Raw genomic sequence first — 20,115 nt, 5'->3', positions numbered from 1 at the left:
TTGTATTTATGAAGTGTGGTAACTGGAGGGAGAGAGAAGGAAGGGTGAACCCACTTAAGTGTCTGCTTCTTTGACAATTTGGAGAAGCGAGTTCTTGTTTTATTCATTAGCCCTTTTTACCTCATACAGATAGGAAAAAACTTTCAAGAATTTACGTTGCATGAGGAGAGATACAGATAGTTTTAAGTTCAGTAAAAATTGCTAACAGTGGATTCCAGGCAAGTAACCAGCATATGTAATCCCTTTGACAAGCTGTTAGGAGGCATGTACCAATCAATTAAAATTATTCACCTGGTAATAAGGTGAAAAAAGTTCACGAGGCCATTTGTAAATGGAAATTTTGCATATATCCAGGAGAAAAAACTTGCTTATCTGATGCAAAACATATTCTATTGTGGGATAGAGAGGAGAGGTTTTTTTAAATGTCAAACTGCTCTGTAGTGGCTATGCAAGCTGTTGGAAAGCATTTCTACCCCACACCCAACCTCATAAATTTAGTGCACAGGTCAGTTTTTAAGAGCAGTAATATTTTCCAGCATATTTTCCTTTTTCAGTGTGATTTACCAATTTTTTTACCTGATAACATCACAGTAGTCTTCTGTAGTACTCTTGTTGAAATTTTTCATTGAGGAATTTAAACTTAAACTCTGCCTGTGTAAAAACACCAGTGTCATACACATTTTATTATATGGTAGATTAATTTCTCATCTTTAAACTGCAATAATAAATATCTGCAACTGTTATCTACACATACCTATTCTGTTTCAATGTGCTGAGTAGGCAGAAACAATTATTGGGCCTGGCTCAGTCCTTTCCTTACATACGTATATTTTCATTTTGTTGTGGATGTCTTGGCAATTCATGAGGTGTGTGTTTGCTTTCAATTCTAATTTCATCTGGAATTAAGTCCTTGATTTTTTTTTTTATCTACTTTTAAAATGGCAGAGCTTTCAGAGCAGAGGTCATAAAGTTTGATTCGTACTTTGCAGTTCAGAAATCAGGGTTTGTGTTTTTTTTCATTTTGAGTGTACCACTGAACCATCAATGTGTTACAATGATATTTTTTATAGTTTAGAAGTCAATACATCACACTTCAAAAGGAATAAAAATCTTGTTTATTTGGAATGCAAACAACAAAAGTTCTGACTCTGCAAACATTTTATGACAGTAGAACTTAAATTATATGTAATTTTCCATATGTAACTCTTCAACAGGAGTACTGTCACTTTTTGAAGATGCATTTTTTTTTTGCATCTTAGAGACCTAAATTAATGCCTTTTTTTTTTTCCCCCTCTCATAGCTGAAGAATGGTTTCATAATGTTTGCTTTCTTCTTCTTTGGTATAAACTGGTGTCTTGCTAGAATTCTATCAGATTTCAAAAAAAGCTTTTGGTTTTTTTTTTTTTGTTTTTGCTTGTGTGCTTTTATTTCAAAAGGCTTAAAAGATTAATTTTAAGCATTTGAAGTGTTCCAGAATACCTTGAGCAAAGTTTTTTTTTTCTAGAGAATCCTAGAGAGCCAGGGTGGGAATGAAGAGTGAAGGGATTTCTAGCTATTTAATATAGCTTCAAAGGATAACATGCGTCCACCTTCCTTTAGCTGGCAATTGATTCTAAGTACTGTTAAATAAATAAATTAGGCTAATACTTACGGTTAGCAGTTAATTTACCAGTTAAGGCTATTCCTGCATAACTAGAACGTAGAGGCTTGCTTGCTGCAGATACTTGAATTTTATTAGTTCCTGATCTATACCAAAATTTCATGGACTGTTGTGACATACTCCAGCCAGTCTTAAAACAGTATTATCCAACAGAAGTTCTCCTAGGTAAATTCCAATATTTATTGTTGTGCACCTAAGTAAATGCATTAAGACACTTCAGTTCTCAAAAGACACCCTTTGAAACCTGAAATTGTTAATTCATCTAAGCTGCAAAATGAAGAATATGTTCTGACTTAGCATTCAAAAATAATGTAAGTAAACCCCAAAACTATACTACTAGCTACCTGCATCTAGACGGATTGCATTAGACGCTGATTTTGACTGCAAATCCTGATTTACATGCTGAATTTATTTTAACTTTGTACATAGCCTTTTTTTTTTCCTTGATGTATTGTAGCTTTTAATATGTATCCACAGTTTAATAACTGATTTCTAGTAAACTTAGCTTACACAAAAATATAGTGGAATATGGCATGGATATTGGTTACTGTATATCAGTTTAGAGTAACTGAAATGAGACTTCTCAAGCCTCAAATGTTTGAATTATCATTTTTTCAGTCTATTATACCATAAGACACTGTAGCAAATCAGGTGGAGGGTGGAGTTGGCACTTGGAATTAACATTGAGATTTAATCTGAAGTTCAGAACATCCATTTATTCTACGTTTGATTTTTAATGAATTGGAATGAAAATTAGGGGGTTTAATGGCATCTGCATATTCAGATTTCCAAAAGTGTCTTTTCTGGTGCAGCAGTCTTCAGGAATCTCATGAGGAAATGTACAGCCTTTATTGTACCCATATTGAGAAGGAAAATTAAGAAGAATGCTGTTCACAATCCAAACGCCTCAGTTTCTCTCTTCCCAGCTAAAAAATAGGTTCAGGAAAAATACTTCCTAGTTTTTTTCACTAGGAATCTCTTCTTGTGTTAAACTAAAACTTTCTTGCAACTCCGTGTAATTTTAAATAGTATTTGTTCTGCACAGTCTTTATACCCACTGGATCCTTCTAATTTAGTGTTGAGATGCTGTGCCCATTGTAGAGAAGAATGGTGTTTTCAATACTTTGCATGTCTTCACTACATAAATTGCACAATAATTTTTTGTACTTTGGAAGAAGGTCTCTACTAAGAAAGGAGATTTTATAAAGCCTTGAACAAAACTGCCCTCAGACTATGTAATCACCTTGAAGCTCAGTGAACTGAGCTAACTGAAATCTTAATTCCTGAATGGACAAGTTTGTGCCTCTACAAATTTTAGGAAAGTTCTACCTCCTATTGCAGACCTATCTTAAATAGTAAATATAAATCTGGATTTAGATTGTCACTATTTTATTGACCATCTGTCTGGGTCCTTCTAAGAGAGGAGTGGATCTAGGGGTCTTTATAGTAAGATGGTCTGCTAGGGACACTTACAGACAATAACTTTCTAGTCTCACCATGCATTCCTTCTATTTTTACCTGTCTTTTTGCCACTTATGGGAGTTGGAGAGATCTAGGAGCCTCTGAGAGGAGCTTCCTGTAGAGAGACTTCAGGGACTTGGCTGTACAAGTTGGGGAAGAAGGCCACCTGGCTAATGATAGAGACTATTTTGAAAATAGTTGTAAGAAGGTGCTTTGAGACGCTAAGGAGCTAAGGAAAACTGGCTTTGGCAGTTTCATCTGGGTGTTTGGCCTTACACTTAGATGGTCAGACTTTAATGCCAAGTACAGTCTTCCCCTCCCAAGAGGCGAAAGCCTGTGGAGACTTGTCTGGAAAAATCAATTGACTAGAGAACAGGGCAGGTGTAGAAGAGGAGCATGAATAAAGCTTGCTATGCCATTGAGTGAGAGGTCATCCAAGAGCCTTGGCCAAGAAAAGCCAAGTATTGTCAGTAAATACTGTTTTTACAAGGGAGTTTCCAATGACTATGCTACCAAGCCGTCTGGGGAGTATGAATATGCAGAGGCATATGACTGATTATTAAAATAGTTTTAGTTTTCTCGAGATAAAGCTAGTGTGAAAGAGTAAATGTCAGCCTGTGACTATTTTCAAAATCAAATTAGTGTATATAGTCAACAGAAAACACCAAAATGTATTTATTCATGTTAGAGTTTTTGCAGTATCTAGTCAAACGATACATATTTTGAACTTTTTTCTCTCCTCTTCACTCTCCTCTCTTTTTTATTTTCTTTCAAAAATTAGAAACTTTATTAAAAAACCCAAGAACTTTGGTTTTGGTAGGTTTTGATGCTCTGTGGTGTATCTTTTACAATGTTCATACTTTTCCGTGGTTCTCACTTTTTCAAGATAGGTTTGTTTAATTTGTCGGGTGGCACACAGAGGATTTCCCATTTCTTTTGTGCAGTCTTTTTATTTTGTTTTGTTCTTACAACTACAAAAGTCCATTAATGTCTACTGCTTGCTTTCTCTTACCCTTGACAATATTGCAGAGATCTGCAAGGTGATGAAGCTCAAAAGCAAACCACTATCACTTCTGTCTTGGGCTCGTGTTACTGTGTAATTGCCAATAGTGGCACAGGGGTGGACTCCAAGGTTTCTTTTGAGCCTCTTTTTCTTTAAATGACGCTTGTTCACATTTCTATTATTGGAGTGCATTGCAGAAGTTGACAGTATTGCAATAGTAAGAAAACCCACTCAAACAGTCCAATCTTTGTCTTTGTGTAAATTTTTATTTGTACTGTACCAGTATGGGCGTTGGGAGTGGGAAAGGGAATGAGACAAAATAATAACTGGTAATTAGATGGTTTTCCACAGGTGTTTATCTTGACTGCCAGCTTCTCTTCCTACAATATATTTGATATGCTGCAAATCTAATGAAAACCTAGAAATTTTCATAAGCTGTGCACCTCTGTTGTTTTTCCAGACACATGAACATTTGAATGACTTTATTTACATGTAATTCTGCATGTTAACTGATGATTGCATGCTGATTTACAGTAAATAAAGGTAAATAAGGGTCACTGAGTTGTGTTTTATACATCACAGTGGTACAGTTCTTGCATGGTTTTTATCTTGCATGACAATGAAATATGTTTGTATTAGTCTATGTATAACATGTCTTGTGGTTTATGCATGCTGCACTAATCTCTGTGTTAAATCTGTCCCCTCTTTATTCAGAGCATGCTGTCTAGGTCCTTTAATTCCAATTATGCTGCAGTTAGCAGCTTTCACTATGGCAGCTCTAGGGATCTGCATGGCAGCCAGGGTAGTGTTGCCTTGAGTGTTGCAGACGGAAGAGGTTCTGGTGTGCACATTGTTCGAGTGAGTACCTACAGGAGGCTATTGCAATATATAGAGGGGGAAAGAATAAACTGTGAGAGGAGTCCTTAAATTGATGGACTTATCCTTTTACATATGGACAATGCTTTCAATAGTGGAGTTTTTTATAGGCATTAAGTCAAATACTTTGCCTTCGTATGCCTTAAATGTATTGCAAGGCTTTTAAATTTAGTATCATGAAGTTGAGTTTTCTTATTGTCTTTTATAGATGGTTGAACATAAGTAAAATTGTTTGGTTTCATTGTACATATGTGCAAGGTTGTTAAAGGTTTGAACAAAATCTTATTATGCTTTTTCTTTCCACAAACACATTCTGATTATGTAAACTGTACTGTTAAGATACTGTACAGTACTGTACAGTACAAAAATTAATATTTTAGTTTGTGAGGAAATGATTCTTAAACTCTGAGCATCCTGAATGATATTATGATTTCCAGAGTGAGCAGGATAAAGTCAACAGAAGACTTCCTTTAACCATATGAATCCTTGAATAGGCGGTCCTTAACATTTGTTGACTTTTCTTATCAATTTATTGGTGATCAAAGACACCTCTGCAGATGCTAGTTTTTCTATTTCATGGGTGTGGTGTCTTGGCTAGTAAGATTTTCTACATAAACAACGTACTAGTTAAGGGTTTTATTGTTCTTTATCTTAAAATGTTTTATTCTGGGTTTCTTATGATAATTTTTTTAGTTTGAATTATATGAAGATAGTTGTCCTTACTGTTCCATTCTGTTTAAAGCATCCCCAGGCTTCTACTCCAGGAGATCAATGCCAGGATGAGGTATTCATTTCAGGACAGCAGAATTACTCATCTGCCACGCTTAGTCTCAAAGATGTTCCTCCAGACAGCATGAAGAAAATAGCTGTGCAGGTAATTATCTACATGGCACCACAGATAGAATATATTTATTATTATTTGTAAGGTTATTTTTTTTTTTTTATTAGTAGTAGAAACATAATATTGGGATAGCAGTTGGAACTGAGACCTCTTTAAAATGTAATGCCCAGGTATTGAAAGTGGCATAAATAAAATAACTTCCTCTTTTTGGAAGACAAAATAGCTAACTATATGAAGGGAGATAGTTTTAATTTTCCTTCAGCGGCTTTGAAAGAAGAAATTTGCAGCAAAAGACATAATTACAAGTGTAAATTGGAACATGGCAGATGATTCCAGGAAAACAACCTTTTAAAGAACAAATTTGAAATCTGTGTGATGATAAACATAAACTTGTAGGAGATATTTTGTATTAATCTCTAAGAACCATTTATACAGGCAGGACTTACTCCAATGAAACTAAATAGATGATTGTGAATTAGTATGATGCAGCAATTGATTTTCTCTTTATAACTTCACTAATTTCAGTTGCATTTCTACAGACATTGGATATTGAGAATTTGCGTATCTGTTGATACATGTTGCCTATGAAAACCTCTGGCAGTGCAATAGAAAAAAAAGGTTTTCCTGTCATGCTTTAGGTTTTCAGAAAAGGCAGTAGAAGATAATAAAAATTATTTGTAATATACATCTGATAAATCTGATTTGTAAATAAGCTTAAAAATGTATTTATACACACATTATTGTTTCTCAGAATCACTTTGACATAAAAAACTCCACAGAATAGATTCTGATATGTGTCCATTCACATAGCATAATTAAAGGTTGAAATTTGCACGCTTCAGTTATTTATAATGAGTGTGTTTGAATATCCTTGTATCCTATAACTAATGGGATAATGGCGGCAGGCAGAAAAAAGTCTGTAACTCCAGCCTGTAGCATTTTTGGAATGTGGGAATCATACAGAGGGATGAGTGACTTAGAGAGGCAGATCAGCAAGGAGGCAAGAGGCTGCCAGTCTCAACACAGGGTTGCAGGCCTGAACAGTAACTCTTAGGCTTCAGTAAAAAAATGTCATCTCCAGCATCATCCCTAGTGACATGGTTTTAATGCACTGTGTCTTGACAGATGCATACCTTACTGCTGTTTGTCATTGTTATACCTATCAAATCAGTGACAGGTGTGTTAACAAAAGAATGTCTGTTGGAAATACGATTACAGTTTTGATTTTGAAAATCTTGAGCTTTTATGTTAATTTGCTCAGAAGGTTTCCTTGTGGAGTGGCCACCAAAAGATATTTGGAGAGCATGAAATTGCTGTCTGCTAGATTTTTTGTGTATCATCTACTGGGAATTGTTACAAAATCTCTGAATTTTATGCAATAAAAGTGGAAACTATCGTGGTATCAACCAAGTGTCAGTACTGTCAATTGCACTGCTAGAAAATAATGGTTGAGAAAACTCAGTGAAACAAGTGCTAAAAGCAAAGACTGTCTAGTCTGGTCTAGTAAATTAGCACTCAAATTTTTATTTTTCAGATTTGTTCTCAGCAGGTCAGAGCTGATGACTATTAAAAAAAAAAGGAAGTATAATTCTACACAATCCAGAAGAGTAGTCTTAGTAATGCTCCTAAAATTAAAAGCAGTCAAGTATGAGAAATATTGGAATAATAGAGGAGGAATTAAGGATTGCTGCTTATAAATTGTATGACATTGAGTATTCATGTTTTATTCAGTTACCTTTGACAAATGGACAAATGTGCCAGCCTCAAAGACCTCAGGCAAACTACAGCCAAGTCCATCATCTCCCTCCTCAACCATCAGTAGCAAGACATCCCTCTAGAGAGCAATTAATTGATTATCTGATGTTGAAAGTTGCCCACCAACCTCCCTATACCCAGTCCCAGTGTTCTTCCAGACAAAGCCATGAGTTGGCAAAGCAAGAGGTAAAATATAACTTTATGATACGACTGTCAGTGGCAGCGAATTGTTAGATTGTTTCCATTTATTACCATTTCTCTGTAGATGGCAACAGAAATTGTATAGGAATTTATCTCCAGCAGAGACAGTGTTATCTCAGTGCAATTCTGATACAGAAATCAAACATTCCTTCTAGTTTTGAGCTTTTTTTACTTTTTTATATGAACAATTTAAGGGAGTAATATGGTGGAATGTACCAGAAAGTTAAACTTGCATCTTTTTACTGAGCTAGAAGTTTATTTCTCAACTTCATTTACTCATTTATCTAGTAACTGAAAAAATACAAAGCAGCAGTACAACTAGAGTAGTTTGCATCTATTCATTGCTATCCAGAATGGTTCAAAAAGAACCATTTCTACATTTTTCAGGTTCTGTGTCCATACCAAAAGCCAGGATGAAAAAAGAATGAGCATCTCATTCATGCCTGATAATTATGAGATTTATTTATGATAGAGAGATGTGGATAAGAAATTGTTATACAATTTAATCACTCTTGCATTGCGGCAAGCTGCTTTCTGCTCTTGGACACAGGATGTTTCCTCTGTATTTTGGGGTTGTGTTTTTGTTTTTTTTTTTTTTTTAGAAAGTACTGAGAACTACATTTTCACATTTTCATTCTGTGCTAGAATGAGAATGTCCACTTCTTGTGTACAGTAAGTTTTCTAGACAGCTATTCTGGCAAGAAAAAGTGGAGCCAGTGTTGGCTACATAGAACTTAGAGTGAAAAGGGGAACAAGGTTTGATTTTTTTAAAATTCTGCTAGAGGTAGCAAAGAAACGTGAGGAACAGTTAGTTTCATAGGACCATGTGTATTTGCTGGGGGCATTAAATTCATTAACATAATATCAAAATATCTCTGTATTTAAAGCCTACATGAACCATGATAATAATAATAGTGACTCTGGAGTAAAACCTATGTACAATGATTACATGATGCTATTGTATTGGAATCTTGTTCTGAGGTAATATTTTGAAAAATAATACTCTCCTAAGCTGTGAAAATGCTTTTTAGAAATCTTTTTAAAGCTTTTGTTCACATGAATTCCTTAGTAACAATTTCATGACAGTAGCAAATTTTCATCCAGTTCATCTAACTTTTGTTGTAACTACTTAGATTCGAGTGAGAATTGACAAGGATCCAGAACTTGGATTTAGTATATCAGGAGGAGTTGGTGGTAGAGGGAATCCATTCAGACCTGAGGATGATGTGAGTATTTTATACAAATGCATCTTAAAGTCATTCTGATAAATGGTTTCTAGTGTTGAGCAAAAAGGGGAGGGAGGGATGAGTATATATATTCCCCAGACCACTAAACTCCATCACTGGATGAGAGAAAATTTGGGACAAATAATATGGAAAATGACCTATGTATGTGACCACAGTGGTCACGTGACAACACAGAGGATTATTCTAGCTGAGTGATTCTTGCACAGTTCCAGATATCAGTCAACAAATTTGAGATAGTGAAGTTTACAATTAGGAAGCCTGTTAAAAGAGAATGTGATTTAGCCTACAGCCTTATTTCTGCCGGTTGGTAATTCATCTTGACATATACATCTGCCAAATTAAACAAAGGCAGATCAGAATTTGCCCTTCAGTACTCCTTTAAAGATAATTCTCCCGGATTTACCATCAGAAGAGGAAGGCAGCCACAAAAGCCAGTAGACCTGTAGAATAATATTGCATTCTCTTGTTTTTTTTTTTTTTTTAGAAAGTACTGAGAACTACATTTTCACATTTTCATTCTGTGCTAGAATGAGAATGTCCACTTCTTGTGTACAGTAAGTTTTCTAGACAGCTATTCTGGCAAGAAAAAGTGGAGCCAGTGTTGGCTACATAGAACTTAGAGTGAAAAGGGGAACAAGGTTTGATTTTTTTAAAATTCTGCTAGAGGTAGCAAAGAAACGTGAGGAACAGTTAGTTTCATAGGACCATGTGTATTTGCTGGGGGCATTAAATTCATTAACATAATATCAAAATATCTCTGTATTTAAAGCCTACATGAACCATGATAATAATAATAGTGACTCTGGAGTAAAACCTATGTACAATGATTACATGATGCTATTGTATTGGAATCTTGTTCTGAGGTAATATTTTGAAAAATAATACTCTCCTAAGCTGTGAAAATGCTTTTTAGAAATCTTTTTAAAGCTTTTGTTCACATGAATTCCTTAGTAACAATTTCATGACAGTAGCAAATTTTCATCCAGTTCATCTAACTTTTGTTGTAACTACTTAGATTCGAGTGAGAATTGACAAGGATCCAGAACTTGGATTTAGTATATCAGGAGGAGTTGGTGGTAGAGGGAATCCATTCAGACCTGAGGATGATGTGAGTATTTTATACAAATGCATCTTAAAGTCATTCTGATAAATGGTTTCTAGTGTTGAGCAAAAAGGGGAGGGAGGGATGAGTATATATATTCCCCAGACCACTAAACTCCATCACTGGATGAGAGAAAATTTGGGACAAATAATATGGAAAATGACCTATGTATGTGACCACAGTGGTCACGTGACAACACAGAGGATTATTCTAGCTGAGTGATTCTTGCACAGTTCCAGATATCAGTCAACAAATTTGAGATAGTGAAGTTTACAATTAGGAAGCCTGTTAAAAGAGAATGTGATTTAGCCTACAGCCTTATTTCTGCCGGTTGGTAATTCATCTTGACATATACATCTGCCAAATTAAACAAAGGCAGATCAGAATTTGCCCTTCAGTACTCCTTTAAAGATAATTCTCCCGGATTTACCATCAGAAGAGGAAGGCAGCCACAAAAGCCAGTAGACCTGTAGAATAATATTGCATTCTCTTCTGCTTAGGTTAGAAAATTGAAAAAATGTTTTGAATTATATGTTTCATGCTATCCTACTATTCATGAAATAAGTGGTCAAAAATGTTTTCCACCTGTCTTTTTAAAGGGCATATTTGTAACGAGAGTGCAACCAGAAGGACCAGCATCTAAGTTGTTGCAGCCTGGGGATAAAATAATTCAGGTACTGTGGTCATCTAATTAACGAGCATCTGTCATATACCAGTTAGTTTTCAGTTTGCATTTTTTCTAAGAGCAGAGAGTTTAATTTTTACATAGATTACCAGTATCTTTTCCAGAAGCATTCTTATATTCTGGGATAATGTTTTTAATTTTCTTCCACCTAACATTAAGCTAGGGGCTACAGGCTGCAGTGTTAATCAGTTGAACCATCTTTTCAAACTCTGAACGGGTTTTTTCACACTTCTAAAGACAAAACACCAGGCCTAACATTGTCATTCAAGATGGAACGTGAGCATTTCATTAGGCTCTGCTATCATTCAGTTATTTAACTTGTGGTCGCTCACAGGTGGTATTCTGGATATGGTGGTGTCTGAAGACCAGCAGCGGCCCCTCGCAGCCCCTCTCCCCAGCTGCACCTCGCTGTTACAGACCCCTCTGTCCCGCAGCTCTGCCCATCTCTGCTGCCCCCACTTCCCCAGCTGATGGACTGGGCATGCAGGAGGGCTGCCAAAAGCTGCCTCTTGGCCAGCTGATGCCTGGCTGGTTACCCTGTGCACCTCCTGGCTGCTACGAGCAAGCCCTTTAGCTTGCACCAGGAGCCATGGCTCCTGGGCTGCAGCTGTGTAGTTCTTCTCTGTAGGAAGTCAGTACCTTTCGGACCTTTTCTGTCTCAGATTTGTTCGAGGTTGTGTAACGAGCTCATAAGCTATTTGGGGAGGGGGTGGGGAAGTAGACAATGGGATTATAGAAGCCTTACTTTCTTAGAGAAATGGGCCAACAGGACATTTGAACAGTGCTGTAGCCACCCTTAAAGTTGCAGAGTTAAAAATTACTAACTTTTCATCACATTACTGGTTTGAGAATGTTCATAGAACCAGAACTGAAAACACAGCCTAATCCTTCGAATGAAAGATTAAACCAAAAAGCAAACTAAACTAAGGTGAAGTTGTTCCAACTTGGTGGCTTGCTTTTGAGCATAGTAATAATTCTGGACTTGTTCTTTTTCACTGGGGTGAGAAGGGTCCTAGTTCTGTTACTGATGTAGATGACTTTAAGGGGTAGGGGTAACCCTCCAACATACAGGAACAAGAAGCTTATTAAACCTTTGAAAATACTGATAGCCTATTTGTTATTTATAGAGTGGAATGTGTGTGACAGGTGACCTTTGTTTTGATAGCCTATTGCTGTCTTTATGGAATTTCATTTGTCTGTGTGGCATTTCTAATGAAGTTTCCTTTTTTCACGTTGGCACTGCTTGGATTTTTGCTTTCTGTTTAATGAGGAATTCATAGTTTGAGAAAGAGCTGAAGGAAGAGTTGCGTTTGCATGCCTAGATAATTAGAGACTGTTTCATTTCTCATAACTAAGAATATTTTTTTGTGTAACAGCACATTCTTTATACCTAATTCCAGTGATGATGTAATGACAGTCCCACTCTGTCTTGTTGCCATTTAGACAACTTCTGCTGTTATTGACTGAGTATCATCTCTCCCAAAATGATCTTACTATGCTTGATTTTGCAATGTTCTCTGTAAAACATGTATTAGACTTCCATATTGTAATGCTTGTCTAATACATATGCCTAATAAAAATATTCTGCATGATCAGTGACTAGATAATTCCATGTCGGTCTTAAGATACTGTTGCATATTAGGTTAGGACTAGGACATTCTGTGATGGTTTGGAAGGGTTATGGCCACTTTTGCTCTCTGAACAGTCTCTACATTAATCTTCCCCTGCAACCCTGGGCAGATTTAAAATCCACTGAAGGATTCAGCTGGTAGCAACAGCAAGTGTTTGGTGATGGGGTAAGGAACCATAGCTCCAAAGTGGCACGGCTGAGGTGCAGACCTCACCACCAGCTCTCTCTGTCGCCACATAAGGGTGGTAGCTCTGGGAGAAAGCTGGAAGCAATAACAGCTTAGAATGGACAAATCTGTCATTCTGCAAGGTTTTATCACCCAGACTGGACGTTAATGTTAAGTAGTACACCCTGAGAAGTTGAACCTAGCCATGTTTTCCCTGTCCTTTGTAGGCCACTTGGGCCTGCCTGTATTTGCCAAGCCAAACCTATCCCAGGAATGACAATGTTGTTTAGAGTCATAGGAAAATTCAGGCTGAGGGGGTGACCTCAGGAGGTCTCACACCCTAAAATGTCTTTCAATGCCACAAATGTTTTTTGTGAAATGCTTCGACTTACCACAAATGCCATTTCTAATATTCTGATATTTAAACTGGGATGCATCATTTGTATTGCATTTGCTTTTTTTTGCATGGCCACATTAAGGCTGATGAATTAGATGTCTGATGTTAATGGTTTAAAGTTCAGTTTTCTCTTTTGTTTATTTGCAATACCTTTGGGGTAGAATTCTTCCAGGGCTACCAGATCAGTTTAGTTTCTTGTAGCATACAGGTACATGTTGAACTCACATCAATGGTGTACTCAGCAAGTATGCAGTGGTTTATTGTCTGCATTCAACCAGAATTTAGTTATTTTAACCCTTAAAGCTTAAATAAACTAACATGAAATATGAGACATGTTTCACTAACATGGCATATGAGACTCATTTTCAATTTAAATATTTCTTTTTAGGCTAATGGCTACAGTTTCATCAACATTGATCATGGACAAGCGGTGTCTTTGCTAAAGACTTTTCAGAATGCAGTGGAACTCATCATTGTTCGAGAAGTTCCTTCATAAATACTTACTGTGGATTTGGGGAAAAAGCCAGCAAGATTCATTGAAGGACTTATGGGAAACTGAATATTTTGCCTATTTTTATACATGAAAGGAACTTGAAAAGAATTATGATCAAAATTTGTACAGGAAATACTGAACTTGTGGGTAAAGGGGAAAAAAACCACTGTATAAAACATACAGGAAATCATTTTGGAAATGCATATGGTGATTAAACTTGTTTTTAAGCATTATAGCAATCTAAGGATCACTCCTCCAAGAACAAACCTGTGTTGTTTTTTTGTACAGATGGTAGGTTTATTTTTGGATAATACATACACATTACTAAACTTTGTGCAAGGCTTTACAAAGCCTCAGTTGTAGCCAATGGACAGATGGCAGGGCTGTCTGTCCTGTAGCTGTTTATTGCCTTTACTTTTATTCACCAGATATCAATGTGTTATGCTGAAACCACTTCTGTAGATACGGACTGGGGATATGAAATGTTGGTTTTGCTATGTGCACATTGTATAGATGAATGGGTAGATGGAAGGCGGTGCTGGTTGGACAGAATAAAGGTCAGGTGAAACAACTGTCTGCTATCTAAATCTGGAATTAGGAAAGAAGAAAAAGTGTTTAGCTCTGGAGTGTACGTCTACCAATAGAAAATGCAATAAAAGCTTACGGTGTTTTTTTTTAGGAAGACTGTAACTACAAATCTGTGATATTCTACAGGATTTGTTCTTAATGTAATCATTGAATATTCATTTGCCACATGTGATTCATGTTTAGTTGGGTTTTCTTGCATACATAATTTTTTCAGTTGTACTGTGGAAACGGCGCCCAGAGGTTTTTCTCTGCCGTGGAAATCCCCAATTTTGTGCAAATGGTGATACTTCTATCTTTATAAAAAGTACTCCATTTTAACCTTAGAGATTTTAAAAATGAAACTGAAATGGCCAGTTTTTTAAGGTTGTTGCCTGTAATACGTACTTACACACACACAAAGTAAATGATGCAGGAAGGGTGATGAAAGATAATCTCGATTCTGTTTGGCCTTTGCATTGCCTTGTTAATCAAAAAGGAAACCATACGCATGGAGCTAGGTAACCAAAGCAAGTTTGTGAAACCTTGAACAGTGATGGAGAATTGCTGTGGTGAGATGGAGAGCAAAGGGAGGGTGTACTTACAACCCACCAGTTTGTAATGATGTTTCTTAAAGGGCTGTTCTTACAGGTGACATTAAATGTGAACTAGACACTTCAGAGTCATTAAAGGGTTTCTAACTATATTAATGTAATAGTGATTTACCACAGGCTGCCTTTGTTCCTTATTACTGTATAAAATATTCAATTATGCTTCTATTAATTTTATTTACCAGAAACATAACTTTATTTTTCTCTTTCTCCTTTGTAATTGAATAGAGACTGCATAAGCTGCAGTAATAATTAATACACGGTTGTTATGGACCAGGGAAAAGTGCCATAGAAGACCAGTAACTGTTTTTAATCACAGGCTAATGATTAGCCTGTCATTGGAGCAATATTCAATTATTGCAGTTCATTATTTTTTTTTAATTATATATAAGTTGGTAGCTTGAGACAGGTATAAGTTGCTTTTTTTTCAACCCATGTGTACAAAAGTAAATGCTTTTGATAAAGCTAGCAAGAACACCAGCCTCCTTTAGTTTTGGGACAACGAGCTCTAAGAGGAATTATATATAGCTAGCGGTAATAAACAGGCAGTACTTTTTAAATAAGTGAACTCCAATGTTATTGCACTTCTTTCAAAGATGTTAAGTATTGCTTATTGTACTGTGTATAGTTCTAATAATTTTAATTGAAACCCTTTAACAACTCTTTGTATATTTCAATTCTTTTTAGTTGATTTTCAGTAATATTTACATAGAAAATAATTTTTTTGATATATTAGCAGAAATGTGCTGTATTTTGATAAAATTCACTTATTTTCTGTGTGCTGTTAATCTTCAAAGAAAAGAATGAGAAACATAAATATATAATGGCAGGCTTCAGTGTTCCCCTTCTAAGATGTGTTTTGTTGTTATTTAGTTTCTATTTTTTTATTGAAAATGCAAAATGTTCACATCACATTTTCATTACTTTTAATCATGTTATTTTTATCACACACTGCCTTTTAAAGGGAATGCATACAGACAAGTCCTAAATTACCTTGGTCTTCTACATAACCTGTATCTTCGGGAAGGGAAAAGTCCAAAAAGCAGAACTGATTCTTTATTGATCTTGGACTGACTTTGTATACATTTTGCAGCGCATTTAAATATATCACTGAGGAATTATACTGGATTGCATTTTGCTTTAATAGTAACAGAAGTTTTAAATGTTGTTGTGTCACTTGATTTTCAGATTTATGTATCACAGAAAAATTCTACCAAAAACTGTTTGGCTAAGGTAGAACTATAGGAAGTAGAAATTTATAGCAAGAAGTTTAGTACTTCTTGTGGAAATACTCGGCCAAAGCTCATCTTCAGTAAGGTAGCAAATTAACCATTTAATAAAACATGGATTACACTGATTTTACTCAGTAAATATTGAAGTTTTCAGTGGCTTAATATGTGTGTGTTCCTCCAGTGTCTCTGTGTAAAGGTGAACACATGTCAAACTAGATGATTTTGCGGCGAGTGGGAGAAAGATGTCTCCTGAACTAGTCCAGCCAGGACTCAGCAGGAGCAGAGACAATGTCAGCACTTTTCATTTTGAATGCATCTTAAACTGCATTTTGAATAGAATCCAATCCATCAGCAGCCTAAGTTACTCGGCATGGCAGTGAGTCGATGCAAACTGTTAATGCTTTCTATTCTTAATAGTTCATTAAAGAATCAGTTCAACTGATGTAATGAAAAGATGAAGTCTCCCACATATTTATTATGTAAATATTTTTTAGTTTCTTTTTTGGACTGGAGTTTAAAAAATGTGTATATACTTGAAAGCATTCTATGAACACAAACATAGCAATAAACAACACACAGAATCAAACCTTTATGATTATTTTGGTTTTGTTCAGAAATATTCCCTTGTCAACAACTGCAAAATGTTTTTATTGATCAGCATTTATTCAACATTCCAAATTTTTGTATATAATTAGACTGTTTCTGAGGTAACACATGGAGAATAGATAATAAACTAATGCTCTTTAAAGCTGTGTGTAATTGGCTTATTTAAGTTCTAGGGAATTATCCATAACACCATTTTATTCTGTCGTTTCTGTAGACCTTACTACGCTTATCGGTACACATTAGTAAAGTCTCATTTGTGTTTCTGGCTTTATGCATCTCAGTGCCCCGGGGTTTTGCTCTAGGTGGTTTCATGGCAAGACTGGGTTATTCAGAAAAGTCTTTCTTTATTCTGAATAACCCAGTCTTGCCATGAAATCACCTGGGGGAGAGAGTGGCTTCTCTCCTAAGGAGATGAGGGGTCTTTATCTGATGCAAACTGAGCGGTCGCGCTGGCAGAGCAGGGTTAAAACAGAGAGTGTCTGGAGAGTGCTGTGGTGAGATGGAAAGGCAGTGTAGAGCTCAGCGCCGAACTTCACAGCAGAGGTGGAGGCAGGTTTACATCCAGTGCCTTGGAAACCACCTGGCAATACAGTAACGCAAACTGCTCGGTCTGTTTCCCTGTTACCTCTCCTAATACACGGATCTGGCACATCACTTCTACTTCCTCTGCACAGAAGAGTGATGCTAACTGTAACGGGTTACAGCCCTGATGGCCCTGCAGCACCGGGCCCCTCCCTATTTAAGGTTTTCCATATCTGCTCCCTACTTGGACCTTGGAATTTTCCCCCTTTTTGTTTTTAACTTGAGCTCTCTTTTTGAAGATCTTTTTGTTGTATTTTCTGCCTTTTATGTAGCAGACTTGAAATTTATTAATTCCAATTTCATAGGTGGTGTTTGTTAGCTAAACCTCATTCCTGTGCAGCTGAGCCTTTGGTCTTCTACTTTATTTCACAACTCAACAGTTAACTTTTTCATCAAGCATTTGGGAATGCTGGGTCCAACTTGAGCTTTTCAGACTGGAGGCACTTTTTCAGAGAGAAAGTGTATTTTTGGTGTGTTACTTTGTTGACTTCGACTAAATTCGATTTTGGAATGTATCCAGAAGATTCTGTTGCAGCATCTGTGAGACTACCTTATAACGGGGTTCCACTACACCAAAGGTTACCACTGCACTATGAAATTGCCCCTGTCTAAACAAGTTCTTGTTATATGAAAAACCGAAGTAACCGAAGTAAGAGAAATGAAAATTTCTATTTAAGGTCATACACTGGTCAGCTGAAGTCATCAGAAAAAAACCCCAGACCTAATGACTGGCTTCAGTGTCTTGCTTAGGAAATATGACACCTGCAGACCTGCAGCATGGATGAATTCTTGCCTGAAGTATATAAAATGTGGCTAGAAATCGATTACTTGCTGTAGTGTCTGACTCCATCTTGGCCAGTTTTATGTGATTCTGTGACTTCTCACTGTCTGTGTAATTGAAGCCTTATTTTGTCACAAACAGAGGCACTATTTCAATCAGCTTTCCCTGTGTCATGTATTAGAAAACAAAACAAATAGACCAAACCACAGAAGAAACATCATTCTCAAAATCTTCCTTTATTCAACTTTTACTACTCAGTTCAGCATAGTTGCTTGTAGGAAACTTTTTTCAAGTTACAGTATCAAATAATTCCTGCTCTTCTGCCATCAAGAATTATCTTTCCTGGATGCCCTCCTGAAATAGTAAATGTGAAAGAGTAAATGTAAAAAAGTTTCCAGCACCTCAGAGTAGATGACTTGTTCTGAATGTTCTTACATAGAAAATTAAAGAAGTATTAGAGCCGTCTGTACGGTTTTCACGTAAAAAGACAAATCTGCATCTGCCCTCTGAAAACAAATGCTGGGACCAGTATACTTTATGAGATAAAACCTTCCGCTTACTGAGGAAACTGGATGTATTTCAGAATATTGTTGTTTTGTGTCAGAGGCTTCCTCATGAATGGCTAATACTACATCTAAAAAAGTCTATCATCAGTTACAAGTTCTGGTTCTTTCTTTGGAAAACTGCAAGTTTAAGAATCTATCCTGTAAAATTAAAAAACAGAGACAAACTGGCAATAACTGATCTAATTTAGCTCACTGTAAATGTCTCTATTGCTTTAAAATAATTAAGTTTGGACCGAGAGTTCCTTGTTCCTGGAATGTTTTTTCTGCAGGAATTGCACTACCTGTGACAGGAGTGTATCAAATAATGCTCAGATCAATGTCAAATGATAATCTCAGATCACACAAGTGCACCATTTCTCGGTTTTTCAGGGATTTTTGATGGTTTTTCACTCTTCCCAAGAGGATAGACCTCCAAGTTTCAAAACTGCTTTCAACACAATACAAAAAAACCAACTCTTACTCTGAACAATTGGGTAATGCCAAATGAAGGTCAGGTTCTGCCTTTCAACTTGGATTTAAAAGTAAACATCCCAAAAGAAAACCTTACCTTTTGCCATGGCAGGTGATTTTTGGAAAGCTGGGTTTGTCTGTCCGTGCTCCACAGAGTTGTACTTTAGGTGACATCTTGTGTTTTCTCACTCCATTTGAGAAATTTTAAGAGCATGTTCACATTTGTCAGAAAGGACTTAACCTAATGTGCTGTTCCAGTAAAGCATCGATGCATGCTTAGCACAGCAGAGCTGATCTAGGTAGTTCTTGCTTAGCCCATACAGCAGTGAAGGTTCTTAGGAATTTATACTTTTGTATTTGAACTGACAGTTGATGAGGTTACTGTCTCACAAAGCAGAATGATCGTCAACGTACAGCAGTGTTACTGCAACCAGCTGATAGAACTCTATGGGGCAGTTGCTCCTAGGCTTGGGAAGCCACTGTTCTTAATTCGCATTCTTACCCTCAACAAGTAAGCAATAAAATACCTGATTTAATTTTCTGTGACGTGACTGTCTGATTCTTCTTACAATTATGAAGACTACAGAAAACTACTGATGACTATTGGCAGGGAGAGGAAGCTTTTAGAGTGATGAGCTAAGACGAAAAGCCACTTGAAACTGATAAAAGTTAATTTCACATCACATTTCACATCATATTGCTGTCTTTGTAGTTTATTTTTAAGAAATTAACCTTTCTACAGCTCTCTATGCTATTCATCCAGTAGCCAGGGCTTCCAGGTTATGCGGGGGAGGTCTGCACACAGTTTCTATACGAATGTATATTCCAATAGTGAAAAGATTTTTAATTTTTGGACTTGACACATTTTGGAAGTGATGTCTAGAGATGATACGTGAGAGTCACTACAACCCCACCACCACTTAGCGAGGTGGATCCCATCTCTCCAAGCAGACATTCATCTGCACAGAGGACGGAGGTTGACAGAAATTGAAACTGTGATGCTGACCCCATCTCTGCACTCAGTCGTCGATGCTTGGTACCAGTCCCCTCCTCATCATGCCCCTCACAAGCAGGACCGAGGAGAAGAGCACCTGGGACCCCACAACCCGGAGACTGGGGGTGATAGATCCTCTCCTGGTTGCCCCTGGAGGTATCACTAGTGCTCAAACTGGGGAATGGCAGCGTATCATGGTCAGAGGGTTGGTC

General features: G+C 36.7%; 1 protein-coding gene across 6 annotated transcripts in view; it reads left to right on the top strand.

Annotated features, from left to right (window-relative positions):
* The window catches only part of ERBB2IP (erbb2 interacting protein), a 122,799-nt gene extending 106,127 nt beyond the window's left edge, over window positions 1-16,672 (top strand). For 3 of the 6 annotated variants that reach the window (XM_014964928.1, XM_014964926.1, XM_014964925.1), the window contains 6 exons: window positions 4,839-4,982; window positions 5,743-5,874; window positions 7,573-7,782; window positions 8,931-9,023; window positions 10,746-10,820; window positions 13,413-14,109. In XM_014964928.1, coding sequence (XP_014820414.1) covers window positions 4,839-4,982; window positions 5,743-5,874; window positions 7,573-7,782; window positions 8,931-9,023; window positions 10,746-10,820; window positions 13,413-13,520 — 762 coding nt within the window. In that variant the 3' untranslated portion in view covers window positions 13,521-14,109. Of the gene's footprint in view, window positions 1-4,838; window positions 4,983-5,742; window positions 5,875-7,572; window positions 7,783-8,930; window positions 9,024-10,745; window positions 10,821-13,412 lie in introns of all 6 variants that reach the window. The other 3 variants (XM_014964924.1, XM_014964930.1, XM_014964929.1) reach the window with 3 other exon arrangements.
* Window positions 16,673-20,115: the final 3,443 nt, after the last annotated feature.

This window comes from Calidris pugnax, unplaced genomic scaffold, assembly GCF_001431845.1.
Source record: "Calidris pugnax isolate Ruff unplaced genomic scaffold, ASM143184v1 scaffold273, whole genome shotgun sequence".
NCBI classification, from domain to species: domain Eukaryota; kingdom Metazoa; phylum Chordata; class Aves; order Charadriiformes; family Scolopacidae; genus Calidris; species Calidris pugnax.
Note: the sequence above shows the minus strand (reverse complement) of the source record. Positions and strands in the feature narration are given on the sequence as shown.